Source organism: Nanorana parkeri, unplaced genomic scaffold (assembly GCF_000935625.1).
Source record: "Nanorana parkeri isolate BGI_ZX_2015 unplaced genomic scaffold, ASM93562v1 scaffold14, whole genome shotgun sequence".
Taxonomy (NCBI): Eukaryota; Metazoa; Chordata; class Amphibia; order Anura; family Dicroglossidae; genus Nanorana; species Nanorana parkeri.
In genome coordinates, this window is record NW_017306282.1 from 3,222,481 (window position 1) to 3,237,615 (window position 15,135).

Below are 15,135 nucleotides of genomic sequence, written 5' to 3' on the forward strand. Positions count from 1 at the left end.
AAAGGAGCTGTGTTCTCTTTTAGAATGGCAAGGAGTACCTTAACGTTTTTCTTTCAGCTTGCTGGGACCATATATTGTTTGCCTTGAAAGGCATTTTAACTTCACATTTCTGAACAATTTTACACTATAAGGCAGAGCAATAAAAAATAACTTTATTTGCTTTCAAAGTAGACAAGTGGAAGCCCAACTGAACAGTTTAAATCAACTAAACACATTTCAGGAGCATCAAAAAGGGTCCTTTTCTGCAGCATGCTGGCAGGGGATAGGCTTATCGACTTAGTTTGAGGCTGCATGATAAGAAAGAAAAAAAAACAATTGTAAGACTTTGTATACCTTTTGTTTTTAAGCACCTGAAATGTATTTATCTGATTTAAACCAAAAATTCAGTTAGCCTATAATATAGAATTCAGCAAGCAGTTTTCAATGACATCTATAGAATACACCCAAAAAGTTTGGGCTTCACCATAAATCTTTAGGCTTGCTGGCAAAATGACTTCAATGAGTATTTTTTTTTGAAAGGGCTTTTCAAGTATGTTCCGTGCCCAGTGTTCCACCTTGTTGCCATGTATCTATATCTATGGAATACCAGGCCTATGCCAAGAATTCTTCTCAGATTCGTGCCAATATAAGTATTTTATTCCATAGACACAGTTGTGCCTTTGGTTGCCCCATGGCAAAATATAAAACCTGACTGGTTTTTGCTGGACACAGTTGATACCTCAAAGGCCTAAAGAGGAAAAACGGGTGAGTTCACTGCTCTGCCTTAAAGTGCCCATACACTGCACGATTCTCGTACGAGAATCGCGGGAAATCCTGCGATCGTACGAGAATCGTGCAGTGTGTATGAAGACGTGCGACCGTTTCTACTGTACGGTCGCACGTCTTTTGTCTAAGGAGCATGCTAGAAAACCAGCCCAAAATCTTACGATTTTCGGCTGGTTTGAATGATGCTCGGGAGACAAATGCCGAACGGGCCGGTGTGCGCACGCACGTTCAGCATTGCGGTCATCGGAAGCCCGCCCCTCAGGGGGGCGTTTGCGATGATCGCAAGTACGATCTGCCTGTCCAAGATGGGCAGATCGTACGTTTTTTTAATTACTTTACAACCATCGCAAGACTAAGACTTGTAATGTGTATGGCCACCTTTACAGTCTCAAAAGTGGAGTTGGGCTTGACCAATTTTGTGATCCACAGTAGGCTGTAAAACCCCTCTTTATGTCTACATATTCTCTAAGGAAGGAAAAAAGTCAAGGGGTACAAAAATAATAATGAAAAAAACAAAAAACACCAGCCTTAGGCTTGCAAAAAAATAAAGCATCTTTTTTTCGGTAGCAGCTACCATAGATAGCAAAAGTAAACAAAAACTAAACAGGAGATTGAGAAAGCACCTCTCATTAGATAACAATGAAAACAGAACAGATCCCAATTTCATATCGACGTCCCAAAAAGTAAGAAAACTGCTTCAATCTCTTTAGGGATCATTCCGTCTTTTTCGGCCTCTAGAATCCATTAGTCTTTTGCTTTGCAATCTATACATGAAAAACAAACCACAATTACCCGCTCAATCCCTCTGCGACGTCTAGCGAGAGAGGTGTAAGCGACTACAACATAAAAAAAGGAACATCTAAACTTTTATCCCACAAATGTATACTTAATTTTCTCGCTAAGTTTTATGCTTACATAAGCACTTCATTTTAAACAATATAATAATAAAGAACAGAAATGATCAAATATATTGTGGGATTCCCTTCTAAATGGACATGACAGGCACCAAACACGTAATAATTCTTTTTTTTTTTTTTTTTAACCTTGTTGCCATGTATCTATATCTATGGAATACCAGGCCTATGCCAAGAATTCTTCTCAGATTCGTGCCAATATAAGTATTTTATTCCATAGACACAGTTGTGCCTTTGGTTGCCCCATGGCAAAATATAAAACCTGACTGGTTTTTGCTGGACACAGTTGATACCTCAAAGGCCTAAAGAGGAAAAACGGGTGAGTTCACTGCTCTGCCTTAAAGTGCCCATACACTGCACGATTCTCGTACGAGAATCGCGGGAAATCCTGCGATCGTACGAGAATCGTGCAGTGTGTATGAAGACGTGCGACCGTTTCTACTGTACGGTCGCACGTCTTTTGTCTAAGGAGCATGCTAGAAAACCAGCCCAAAATCTTACGATTTTCGGCTGGTTTGAATGATGCTCGGGAGACAAATGCCGAACGGGCCGGTGTGCGCACGCACGTTCAGCATTGCGGTCATCGGAAGCCCGCCCCTCAGGGGGGCGTTTGCGATGATCGCAAGTACGATCTGCCTGTCCAAGATGGGCAGATCGTACGTTTTTTTAATTACTTTACAACCATCGCAAGACTAAGACTTGTAATGTGTATGGCCACCTTTACAGTCTCAAAAGTGGAGTTGGGCTTGACCAATTTTGTGATCCACAGTAGGCTGTAAAACCCCTCTTTATGTCTACATATTCTCTAAGGAAGGAAAAAAGTCAAGGGGTACAAAAATAATAATGAAAAAAACAAAAAACACCAGCCTTAGGCTTGCAAAAAAATAAAGCATCTTTTTTTCGGTAGCAGCTACCATAGATAGCAAAAGTAAACAAAAACTAAACAGGAGATTGAGAAAGCACCTCTCATTAGATAACAATGAAAACAGAACAGATCCCAATTTCATATCGACGTCCCAAAAAGTAAGAAAACTGCTTCAATCTCTTTAGGGATCATTCCGTCTTTTTCGGCCTCTAGAATCCATTAGTCTTTTGCTTTGCAATCTATACATGAAAAACAAACCACAATTACCCGCTCAATCCCTCTGCGACGTCTAGCGAGAGAGGTGTAAGCGACTACAACATAAAAAAAGGAACATCTAAACTTTTATCCCACAAATGTATACTTAATTTTCTCGCTAAGTTTTATGCTTACATAAGCACTTCATTTTAAACAATATAATAATAAAGAACAGAAATGATCAAATATATTGTGGGATTCCCTTCTAAATGGACATGACAGGCACCAAACACGTAATAATTCTTTTTTTTTTTTTTTTTGTATTTAAAATAGTTTTAAATATTTTTTCTAAGTGGGAGCAGATATAAACGGGTTGTTCTAAAAATACAGAACAAGGGAGAAAACAAAGAAAGACTCCATCGCTTGGCGGGAGCCCTCACAGGTTGATGTCTCGCACGTCTGTAGGGGTGCTGGCCTGGTCCAGTTCGTCCATGGTCTTAGACGTGTTTCTTTGCTGAGCCTGCTGTCTGTTTTGTCTGAGGCTGCTGGCCAGCACAGATTCAATCTGTTCTTGACAAGCTTTAAGGCAATCCTGCAGTTAAAACAAAACAAAACCTATAGATTAAAATAGATTCATTAAAGCCAAACACGGGGCAAACATTTAAATACACAGATGAAATAAAACAAGTCAGAATTGTTTTTATCCGCAAAAAGATTTGTATTTATATCCATTCATTCCTGAGATTTACACAGGTGGTGGACTTTACTGTCCCTCTAAAAAATGATCCCTGGTGGATTGCTTTTCAGAGGTGGTTGAGTGGCGGCATTCAGATGATGATACTGCCACCTCTTGAATAACTGATTTTTTTCTGATCTCATGGGGGAATTTACATTAAAACGACAATTGCAGCGCAGTCCCACTGACTTCAAGAGGCATGTTTGGCAAGCAGCATTGCCTGTCAACTTGACTGCACCACAGAGTGAAGCATTGTGGCCATGACAATGTTTGCGGACCTAAGCAGTTGCCATGTAAATTTGTAGGTAGGCAGTCAGTCAAAGGCAGATCAACGGCCTGTTTTTATTGCCCCTTTGCCGCCCATGTGAACTTTAAGGAAAACCAGTGGTGTCCACTCTTCACCCCCTGCCTACTGACTGGACAGTGAAAGAGCAGCACACTGATGAAGTCATCCCTCTGCTCACTTCTTTGTTAACACATCTGCATGCAGAACACCTGATTTGCTCAAAGACTTGTCTCTCCTAATTCCAGTGCTGCTGTATAGGGGACTGGAAAATATTTAAGCTAGATGTAGTAAAATACATGAAATGATTTTACAGAGATTTTGAGCCTCTTTTTAGGGTGACATAACAAGTGTTCAAAAACGTGTTGCCTACTAGTGTTTAAAATAAAGCATCTCCCAGAGTTCCAGTAACCTCTGAGCTACAAACAGTAGCTCATCAGTGGGCCTGAACTCAGTGGACCAGAACTCAACAAATTATCTTATGCTGTCTTATAAGAAACATCTAAAATATTCATTGTAGATCTTTCAGGGTACTGGTTGACTCAGGCACATTTTGACTCAGTTTACTCATGAAAACTAGCAGTGCACTTCCTGTGACTAGATAGCACTCGGTGTATGTCTGTAGTGTGAGATCGTCGAAAGCACTGCTGCCTATGACTCCAAGTCCCACAAGATCTGGAGTGAGATTGGGTGATGTCACTACTGTGCTGATCACAATTCTCCTTGCTGGAGAGGAAGCTGTACCTGAGGAACTGTAGTGCAAGACTCTAACTGCTTCTGCTTTTATCTATTCCGTTGATCTGTGCTGACTTCACTTTTCCTGCAGCTTCTTAAATATTCCACCAGCAGTCATCAGACCACCAGTCTTCAGAGGGGGCAGATGTGACATGAGGAAGCAAGTCCTTCCCCTCTACTAGGATGGCCACCACGGCACAGAAACAGTGCAGACAATTAAGTCAGTGATGAGGAAAAGATCAGCTGCAGGGAGCATAGAGGCAGCACTGGTGACTAGTCTTTTGTCTTCTGCTCGCCTATGTGGATATAGCTTTCATAGTTGAAATCCTTGTTAAGGATGCATACACCGACGCTTAAAACAAAAGTCTCAAAATAGAAACCAGATGGTTTTTTTTTTATATTGGGGGAAGGTGCACTGGCTACCTTACGCCGATTTGACCAGTCCACATATAATATAAATGCGTGCCTCTGATTTCTATCACCAGCTTAATTTTGCTTGAATCCACCGGAAAACAAAAGCATAAATCAAATAATTAGTTACTTAAAGATACATTAGCTTATTTAGGAAGGAAGTGCCAACAATGGAGCTTAATCCCAACAGCATCCAGTTATTGTTGATCCACAGACTAAGGGATTAAGAGTTGTATGTCTGACCAAATACTTGATATTCTATTGAGATGCCACATAAGCAAACCCTCTCCTGCAGAATATTCTCATCTTTCCAAGAGGACCGCGTAGATTTATCAAAGCCGCCAACCTTTTATACCTTATGTCGACTCCTCTAAGCCCCTAACTTAACTTGTATTTCATTCTGTGCCCTTTAAGGAGCAGCTCTACCTGCCAATTGTCTGTCTCTTTTTATACTTTAAATCTTTTTTTTTTTTTTTTTTTAGTGCCTCTGCTGAACAATAAGATGAAACTGTGTGTAAAGTTTCCTGTGGATTTCAAACCTGCTGTCACCCATCCTGGGGGTTGCTTGCCTGCTTAACCCCATAGGAGCTAGAAGCAACCCCAATTCTTTGTGCTCCTGTGCCTGGAGGATTCTGGGCGCTCCAGGGGTTAAGCAGCTGACATGTTTTGCATCAACTTTCATGGTACAAGATAAATGGAATTCCACAGATTCTTCAGCATTATTTGAAACTAGAATGGATCTTGTGAACTAGCGTGGGAACAGTACTGTGTGCACTGCTCCCCAGACTGCTAGTTTAACAAAGATTAGGAACCAAGGGGATGGAAAGCTCTGAAACCTGGTGGTGTCTTGTGTTTCTTAAATATTTAAAGGGCAACTTCAAGGAACAGGTAGCAATTCTTTTTTTTAACGTAAATGTAAAACCTAACCTAAGTTTGTTAAAGCACTGTATCATAAGTGATTGCAATCTCTTTCAATCAAATACTTTTCACCTTTTTTTTTAATCTTTAGTTGCTACTTGTCTCCTGCAGCCTCTTTCCAGCCATGCCCTGTAAACATGCACTCTAGCGATGGCTGCATGGCATTTGTCAAGGCAGGATTCTTGATGGTAGCAAAAGTGGACCATGTCTGTGTAATGTTAAAATAGCTGCTTGCAGTCTCTCTGTTGGAAGCTCGTGTGAAAGGCTGACAACGCAGGAGCACTTTTAGGAGGCACAGCATTGTCATCCTATCACCGGAAGTGCCTGAACTAGGACCTTCTTTGTAAAATGATCAGGTTTTATGTAAATGAAAGCTGCAGATTTAAAACTATTGATAAATTTATTTTGGACACTGTATGGAATGTTAAAGCTTCATGACATTTGGGTACCACCTGCACATTCACTTAACCATAGTGATTTAGCAGGCTGGGTAGTCAGGTGCAAAATATACATCTTAGGGTGAAGGTTAAAGGCATGAGTGGGCAGACTGTTTCTATTGAGTCACTGTACATGCACAATAAAGCTATTTGTGAAAATGGAAAATAAACTTCCAGCGAAGGGATCGCTAAACAGTGCAGTGAAAATACCTGTTTCCATTAATGGGTCGGGTCCATCACTGGCCAGATGAGCAAACCATTGCTCCCTTGCTGATAAAAATTTGGAGAATGTAAGTCAGCAGTGAGCGACCAATTCCTCACTCATGCAGCCAACAAAGGAGTGACCTGTACAAATGAGTATTTGTTTGCTTTGCCCTGTATAGCGATCCTGCTGCAATCGCAAGTGTCATATCAGCCTAATATATAGGATATATATTCGTGAATGATATGGGTGATCCAAGACAACCTGGGCTCAGAGGACGTGGGTTGAATGATGCTGGCCATTAGACTAAGGATGCCTGGCGGCAGAAAAAAAAGTTCAAATGGGGGGAGGAACTCAGGATTTGAGGTGAATATAGCAGGAAACACTGGTTTAGTTTTTTATGTTTTAATGGGTTTTCCATATTTATTTTATTTTTGGTTGGAGTTCAGCTTTAAAGGGCTATAATGTGGGAGTGTTTTACCCTTATACTTTGCAAAACTCTCCATACTGTCTAAATGTAAAATAAATGATTACAACATTAACATGTAATGAGTCTATCTCATATATTAGTTTCACCTTTTAAGTTGCATTAGTGAAATAAATTAACTTTGCACGATATTCTAATTATTCGAGTTTCACCTGTATATGCATACATGTTATACAGATTGCTGAATTTTCCTAATAGAAAATTACTTAAAAAAATTAAAAGGAATGACAAATTCTTTCTGCGGTGGAAAAAAAAATAACCAAACTATTCCTCAGTTCCATCAGGAATTTCCTCTGGGAGGACAGGACATGATCAGCATGAGCTGTATCTGAATTAAAAGGCTGCAGGCCTTTGCCAGCTTTTAATTGCCAAGCGCACACGGTTGTCATCAGAGTCGTTGAACTCTGGTTAAATGGTTGGGGCCTGAGTCTACCCAGCGCATTCCCTGTGTGCCAAAGGTTTATTTTAAACCACACATGTTAATCAGAGTGATCAGCCGTGTCCACAAGCTGAATTGTAGCACATACACCGCCGGTGGCTCACGCTGTAAACGCCTTTCCCCCGCTGACTTATTTCCTTGTCGGATGACGCGTCTTATGTGGTTTGGGTAGAATCTTCCAAAAACACCCATATGTTGTGTGGAGTTGTATAAGCTTCTGAGCTACATTTGCAGCACTAAGTAAGAAGGAATTATAATGGGAGAGTCCAGTAATACTTTAGCAAGAGATGTCCTTAAGGAACAGTGAGGGGAATTTATCAAAACTGGAGCAGACAAAAACTGGAGCAGCTGCACATGGCAACCAATCAGCTTCTCTCTTTCATTTTCAAATCTTAACTGAACAAACTAAAGAGAGAAGCTGATTGATTGCCGTGCACGGCTGCTCCAGATTTTATAAATCCCCCTCACTACAGCTACCGCTCAGACTTTTTGTTTTGTTTTGGACATAATGGGGAAGTGTTAAAATCTCTGTCAGGTTTTTTTTCCTGTCTGTGTCCTTGCTGGGGAGATTAGCCCCCTTTTTTTGTCCTATACAGACTGTCACAGAGACAGAAAGTGATGGGAAACCCAAAATGATATGGTTGTCAGCAGAACAGGAAAAGAGGGGATATCTTTTAATAGAGGTGATTTTCCTCCCTTTGGAGAGATCTCCTGTTGTGCCGGGACAGGAAATGAAGCAAAATCTCCCCAATAGGACAAAGAAAAAAAATGAAAAAGACCTTAAACAGGGTTTTAACCAATCTCTACTATGCAAAAGTAGAAATAATTTTGGCTTTAGATGTACTTTACTTTTTTTTATCCTAAAAAATGCAACTACTTAAAAGGGTCAGTCCATCAAAATCTGATCTTTTTTGAACTTAGCCAATGGAGATTTTAAACACTTACGAACTTCTTAAAGATGCCAGGTATTCCATTGGCAGGATTTCTGTACTTAATTTCTCAGCACCCCTTGACACATAAATTTCCAGAAGGTCTGAGCTCCACCACATTTTTATAGCCACCACAAGGAATTCAGACTGTCCCTGCTAAATGTTCCTTTATTTTACATAGTGAAGAATTCAGCAGGGAGAGGAGGGTAGAGTGGGGATTCAAGCAGGAATATCTTTCCATTGGACTTGCTAAGAGATTTAAGAAGCTGATCATTCTGTCAACCAGGACAGTGTATAAAAGGATTTGAAGTGCTCCAAGAAAATGTAAAGTGCAAACAAAGAATCCGCATATGTAACAAAATAGAGAAATATTAACCAATTGGTAGTTATTTTCAGGTCTGTACTTTAATAAATAAGCGCACTTTTAAACAAAGTGCTTTTATTCTTTTTGCCCCTCTCCCCTGACCTAAACGATCCCACCCTCCATCTTCACAGATCTTTACTTGCTGACATTTGAAGGGCAGCTGCTTCACTGTTTGTTAACATCCAGCGCTGCCAGTCTTCCTCTCCTGGTTGTGTTCATCTCCCAACTGGGAGACAGCCCCATAGATGTCTATGGAGCTGTAATGTGCAGGTGCAGCCACAAGAGGGAGCAATGTAGCACTGGATGTAATCAATAGCAGAACTGTGCTTCTCGGATCTCGGTAAGTTTGGATCTGCAAAGGGGGAGGGTGGAATCAATTAGGTCAGGGAAGGGGGCAAAAAGGATAAGTGCACTTTGTTTAAAAGTACACTTATTCTTTACACAATTAAATAATTTTTATTATAAACTACTATTCACACTATCTGAAATCAGGCTGCCTGTGGGGTACCTGCGCTAACTGGGGAAATATACTGATGACTGGCGTGATAAAGTATATCTTTTATCTTAGTTTTGAATAGAGTAGAAAATGGTTAGAAACCCTGTCTTTTTTTTTGTGTTCTTGGACTTGTGTCGATGGTGTCAGTATGAGATGCTTCTGAGATCATTCACATTGACAGGTACACCTGACCTGCAGTCGACCTTCTTCTGACTTGCTTCAAGCAAGATTTGCATTTATATTGACTTTTATTGGAATGCAAGACCCATTTAAAGTGGAGAAAAACCCGCCAGCACAGGGCCTAGGACAGCACATAAAAACATTTATTTTTGTCTTTCTTTTGTAATGGAGTTTAAGGCCCCTGCCTTACAACATGCCAGAAAAGCGTAATGATGCTGTAAAGTGGGTGGAGCCCCAGTGTTGCGGCTGTTTAAGCTGCCAGGCACAGGCAGGAGTGCAGCTCTGGGCATTCCCCAGGGACCGGCAAGAGGGTTAAACAAAGTGCATGGGAAATGCTATGAGGCTTCAATATCCTTTTCCAAGATCACAAGAAAAGCATGCGGCAGGGCCTGTGAAGTCGGGAATGTGATTTGCTTTCTCCTGACATTCTCAAATTACTGCTAAGTGCTTCATTATTTCACCGTATCACAGAGGCTCTGAAGTGCCGTGTTAACACAATTCACTTTTTTTTTTTCTTTTAAAGTTTATTAAGGTCAGCGCCACTATACAGACTGAACAAATTCATTCATTCGCATCAGTCAAGCTTAGTTCTTTTGTGGGGACATTTAATTATTTTGTAGGGACATTTACTGCTTTATGTTACAGCAGAAGGCTCGGGCCTCATAAAAATGCATAAAAAGCAGCCTGTCTCCTGCATACAGAGAGAGGGCGGCCATTTTGTCTACTGCAAAACCTAGCTTCATGCATGCAAATAGTTGAAGAATGCGGGATAACCCATAGCAACCAATCAGAAGCTGTTTGTCTGCACCAGAGAAAAGACAGCTGGAATATGATATTATATTCCAAACAATGCATAGACCATAAATCGTGTCTTTTGGAATTTACAATAGAATTTTTTTTTTAGTTTTGGATAGAGTGGGGAAGAGTTTACATTTCTGTTAGGAAATTTTTCTTTCTATGACTGACAAATTTTCCCTCCATTCCTGTCCCTGTGAAGTTACAAGAAATAGGGGGAGCAGCTGTCACAGCGACAAGAAGGCACAGACAGCAGGGCCTGAAAAGCTGGAAAGTGTACCTCTGTAAAGAAAAACAGAAATGATCCTGCATGTATGGTAACCATAATGATCAGATTTCCTCTATGATCAGTGCTCATTGCCAGGTGTTTAAAGAGGACCTGATCTGTGAAGGTTGTGCCCAAATAGGGCCAGGCAGGAGGACAAAGGCCTAATCACCAGCTTTGCCCATAGTTATTTCTCATTACTGACTTACCACACCTTGTTCTGCATTGTCTCTCTGTATAAAGACACCCATCTTTATAGAGGCAGGGCTTTGCTGCCTCATGTCAGAGTCTCCAGCAAGGAGACCAGTACAGTAGTGACATCGTCAAATCTCACTACAATCTACTACATCTCCTGAGACTTTAAACTTAAACTGTTATATATATATATATATATAAGTATGAAGCTGTATTAGCTGTTCTCCGGTCACAATGAATGCAATTCAGCTATATGAATTGCACCTTCCATTCCCCAATATCCAGCATTTCGGTCAGGCTGTGAATGTTTGTCAATGTCTTTTAGTGTTTCCCAGGACTGGTTCTATGGTGTGAACAGGACTATATAACCTCATCTGCACTACAGTGCAGGTCCTGAGTGTATGGTTATGAATATACCTGATTGTTAAAGCTCCAGGTAAACAGATGAAATACATAGGAATTACCTGTTTTTGTATTTCTGTCCATCTAGTTCTGAGATTTACACAGCTCTGCCACCCAGCACAGTCTTAACTGGCAGGGGAAGGCCTGAAATGTCTCTGATGCAGTTCAGTAACTCTTACAGGTCTTGTCCCCCCAGCCTGTAATTGGAAAGTGAAAGGAGAAGCAGCAGACTGATGAGCTCATCTCTCTATGAATTGGCCCTTTCCTCCTATCAGCATGCTCCTTGCACTGATGGGCTCCTTGTGCTGCTTATTCGTCCCCCAAGTCTAAGCTCTTCTGTACAAGGACTACAAGAAGCTGATGCTAAATCAAATTAGCATATAAATAAATAATTTTGATACTGTATTATAAAATGCAGAGCTACATTAATTTGTGTCTTATATCTGCCTCTAGTTCAGCTTTGTCAGTAGATTAAATTGCCCGTGTTCCTGAGCTCAGATAAACAAAACAATACAAATATATCCAAACGACTTTCTTTAGCATAAACCCCTTTTCACAAGGATGTTTCTCACACTAAAATAACTCCCAGCTGGAGTCCGCTGTGATATATTTTTATCTTCCCAAAAATGGCAAATGGGGGAACTTTTGTCATTGATACGACATGGGAATATAAGGCAATATATGAGGAAAGACTGATAAAAATAAAATCCTTGTTAATCAAAGAGAGTATGATGGCCAACATTCATATCAAGTGTTCACTTCAATCGCTCAATCATGTAAAAGCAAAAGGCCTGCTTTTTTCAAATTTCCCTTTCCACTACACATACGTTAGTGAATCAAGCTCATTCGTGGGATGATTAAAGAAAACCTGTACTGAGAGAAATATGAAGTTTGTGATTGCTGACCTTTTTTGGGACATGCAATTTGCCTGGCTGTCTCTGTATGCAAGGCCAGACATTTTTACTGGTGGGATCGGTGACCACTGTCTTTAGTACAGAAAATGGTGAGAAATCACATTGAGTTGTCAAAGGAACTGGAGGTGAAGAGAAATCTTCCAGTTGGGAAACTTGGTCAGGTGACAACTACCGTAGAAGGGGTATTTCCTTGCTTTGGCTAGATTTTCTCTCACTTCCTGTGGGGTGTCTGTTACAGGAGCGAATATAAATCTCAGAAAAGGCAAAGACAAAAAAAAAAATCTCAGGAGACTTAGCCATTTCCTACTCCTACTCCAAAAAAGTTTTGGCTTTACATACACTTTAAAGAACAACGGAACCTTCCTATATTATTTTATTATGAAGTCAGGCTGCATAAACAGTGATGAATATGGGATTATTTTTGAACATTTTTAATGTTGCAGCAAGCCAAGCCAAGCATTAAGGGTAAGTTCAACCAATGTGCTGGATCAATGCCAGTCACCACAAGGGTACATAGAAACCAAGTGTCCTGTTCACACTACAATGCTGCCTTCAGTGGGTTACAGTGCATTGTTTCTGCAACACATTGGAGCTCACCTGATGTCAGCGCCGATCACCACACCCTTAGTGAAATGCCACTTTGTCATTTCAAAAAAGTCACTATAAAGTTTGGGGGAAATAAGGCTAACAGTGCCTTGCATTGTAACAATGTAAAGCACTGCCAACCACCACCAGCACAAAATGGACACCATCCAGGCATGTGTGAACGTACCTTAAAAAACCCTATTTGTAGCACTGTTTGAAGAGCTGGATCTCTGCACAACAGTGAATGCAATGGTGTGGTTCTCCAGCGGTCCAAGACGTCCCCCTCCCAGTGCTCCAATCAACAGGGTTGATTGGAGCATAAGGTAATGGTAAGGTAATGCATCAGTGAGATGGGGCTGTAAAACTTACTTACATGATAGTCTGCTTTGCCATGAAAAAAATATTAATGCTATCACATGCAAGATGCTTTTACCATACCTGGAGGTCACACTTGATTTCCAGTGAAATCAATGAAAACACATAAAAAAAACGGATGTCAACACACATTGCAACACATTTCACACTGCATATTGACGATGCACACCAAAGTGCAATGACATGCGTTTCCACTGATTTAAATGGAAATGCCTTAGCCAAAAACGTGTAGGAAGGGGGAAATGGCCAGAAGTATAGTTTGAAGAGACAAGCCTGCCCTGTCTTATGCCAATTCACACTTTTGCGCATGAAGAATTATTGTAAGTATAAAAAGCCAGCTGTTATCTTGCAGGTGTACCATCTATCAGGTTGTTAGGATCTGTCCCGGGCTGGACTGCGTATTAAAATAATTTGCCCTTTATGCGCTTTTTGATTATTTTGCATGATATGTGAGTGAATGATGTGTGCCTTGTGTTTTATATATAGACTCCTTAGCGAAATCCAGTTCCAAGGAGCCCTATTTATATGTATATGTAATGCAGATATTTGTATTTATGAAAAGCAAGGCTTTTTGGGCCTGTAAGTCTGAATGCAGTTTTTTCCCTTTTTTTTGGTTTGATGAATTCAACACTCCGCTTTCTTGAACTGAGCCATCTGGGGCCCTGTATTTAGTCCTTGCCAAAAAGCTAATTATGCTAAAAATAAAACTAAATTTATCTTGATACAAATCTCTGTAGCCGGCAATAAATGCTCTTTGTCCGTTAAGAGAGAAGGCATCTGCTGTGCTTGTCATAGGGACAAGCATCAAACCCGATGATTGTAGCTCGCTAGTAGATCATGGGGCGGAAACAAAAGTATGTATACTGACGCTCATTAGATGGGGCCCTTTACTTCCTCTGCTAGTTGGCTCTCTCACAAGCACTGCGCCCTTCTCTAGACTTATGAATGGGACAACGGAACTCTAGCATCAGCCTGCAGTGTATCTGCATCACCCCATTGTAACCACACACGCAAAACACTCACTGGGGAACAAAAAGCTGAATGAACTTGCAGCAGCTGCCAAAGCAGGCAAAAATAACTTAGGAAACTATCTCATTATCCCTTTCTCTCTCTCCGGGCTATTCTGTCTGCTGTTTCCTTGCATACAAAATACGACCTGACACTAGCGAGGAAGAGCGCACACAGAGCGAGCCCTGGCTTTAAAGGGCAACTCTGGCCAAATATGCAGATGAAACACATATATGGTGTTGTTTTATCTGCCAAAAGACATGTAGGGTATATATTGTACTCTTGTGATCTGACCACCCTTGATGTGCTTGGCCCCAGAGGATAAGGTTGGGATAAACAGTTTCCAGAGCCTGCAATCTTTATGCCATTGCCCCGCCTCCTGCCTCTATTTGGAGTCCTAAAAAAACACCAAATGAATGACCTCCTGCCTTCAGCCCTCATCTTTCACCAAGCCTTCCCCAAGTACCTCATTCAAATAGTTGCATGTTCCTAAAACATTGACTTGTGTAGCTGGAGGCACTGTGGAGCAATTCATCCTCAAAATTCACAGCTTGAGCACTGAAGTTACTCAAATTCTCTTAGCAGCTCAGCTCAACTGGTCCCCCTCCAAACAGTGACTTCAGCAGTGACTTAGCAGCTCAGTTTCCACTCCCAGTAGTGGCTCAGTATCCATCCAACCTTTTAATCTTTATTCTAAATATATAGTGCACGTTCACACCATATGCAATTGGATGCATTTGCAAACGCAATCCCATGTCATAGATAAGGCATAAAGCCTTATTTTCTATGACGTAAGCGCAGCATTGCAGCCAGAGAGAGCGGAGCTGTCGAGAAAACAATTGAAATCACTTCAGTGCTTCTGCTTTCAGCCTAATTGCTTCATAGTGCCTGCAGCTACAAAGGTCAGTGAAGGCTTATCATAAAGCTCATTTATTGCTTGCTAAGAATATGTAAACCAGGACTGGAAAATTCCCTGGTCGCCATAGCAGCGGAGAAAACTCTCTGGTGACCAGGCCACTGAGAGCTGGAGTGTAGAGCGTCCGTCTGAGTTGCAGGCGCAGGGTGCTATTAGCAGGCTAGAAAGCCCCAGCTGGCAGATCTGCATTCTTCAAATTTTTTCCCAATGAATTGGACACAACTTTCACTTATTTCTTGCTGGGTGCTTGTATAGAAGAGTATTTTCTATGTTATCTTAACTACATTCTTACTGCTCTATAGCTAGTGCAATAAATGAGTCATA

General features: G+C 41.0%; 1 protein-coding gene across 1 annotated transcript in view; it reads right to left on the minus strand.

The window, feature by feature from the left end:
- Positions 1-2,947: 2,947 nt before the first annotated feature.
- Positions 2,948-15,135, minus strand: part of CCND2 (cyclin D2) — a 50,740-nt gene continuing 38,552 nt past the window's right edge. The window contains exon 5 of the mRNA XM_018558119.1: positions 2,948-3,331. Within this exon, the coding sequence (XP_018413621.1) occupies positions 3,176-3,331 (156 nt within the window). The 3' untranslated portion in view covers positions 2,948-3,175. The remainder of the gene's footprint in view (positions 3,332-15,135) is intronic.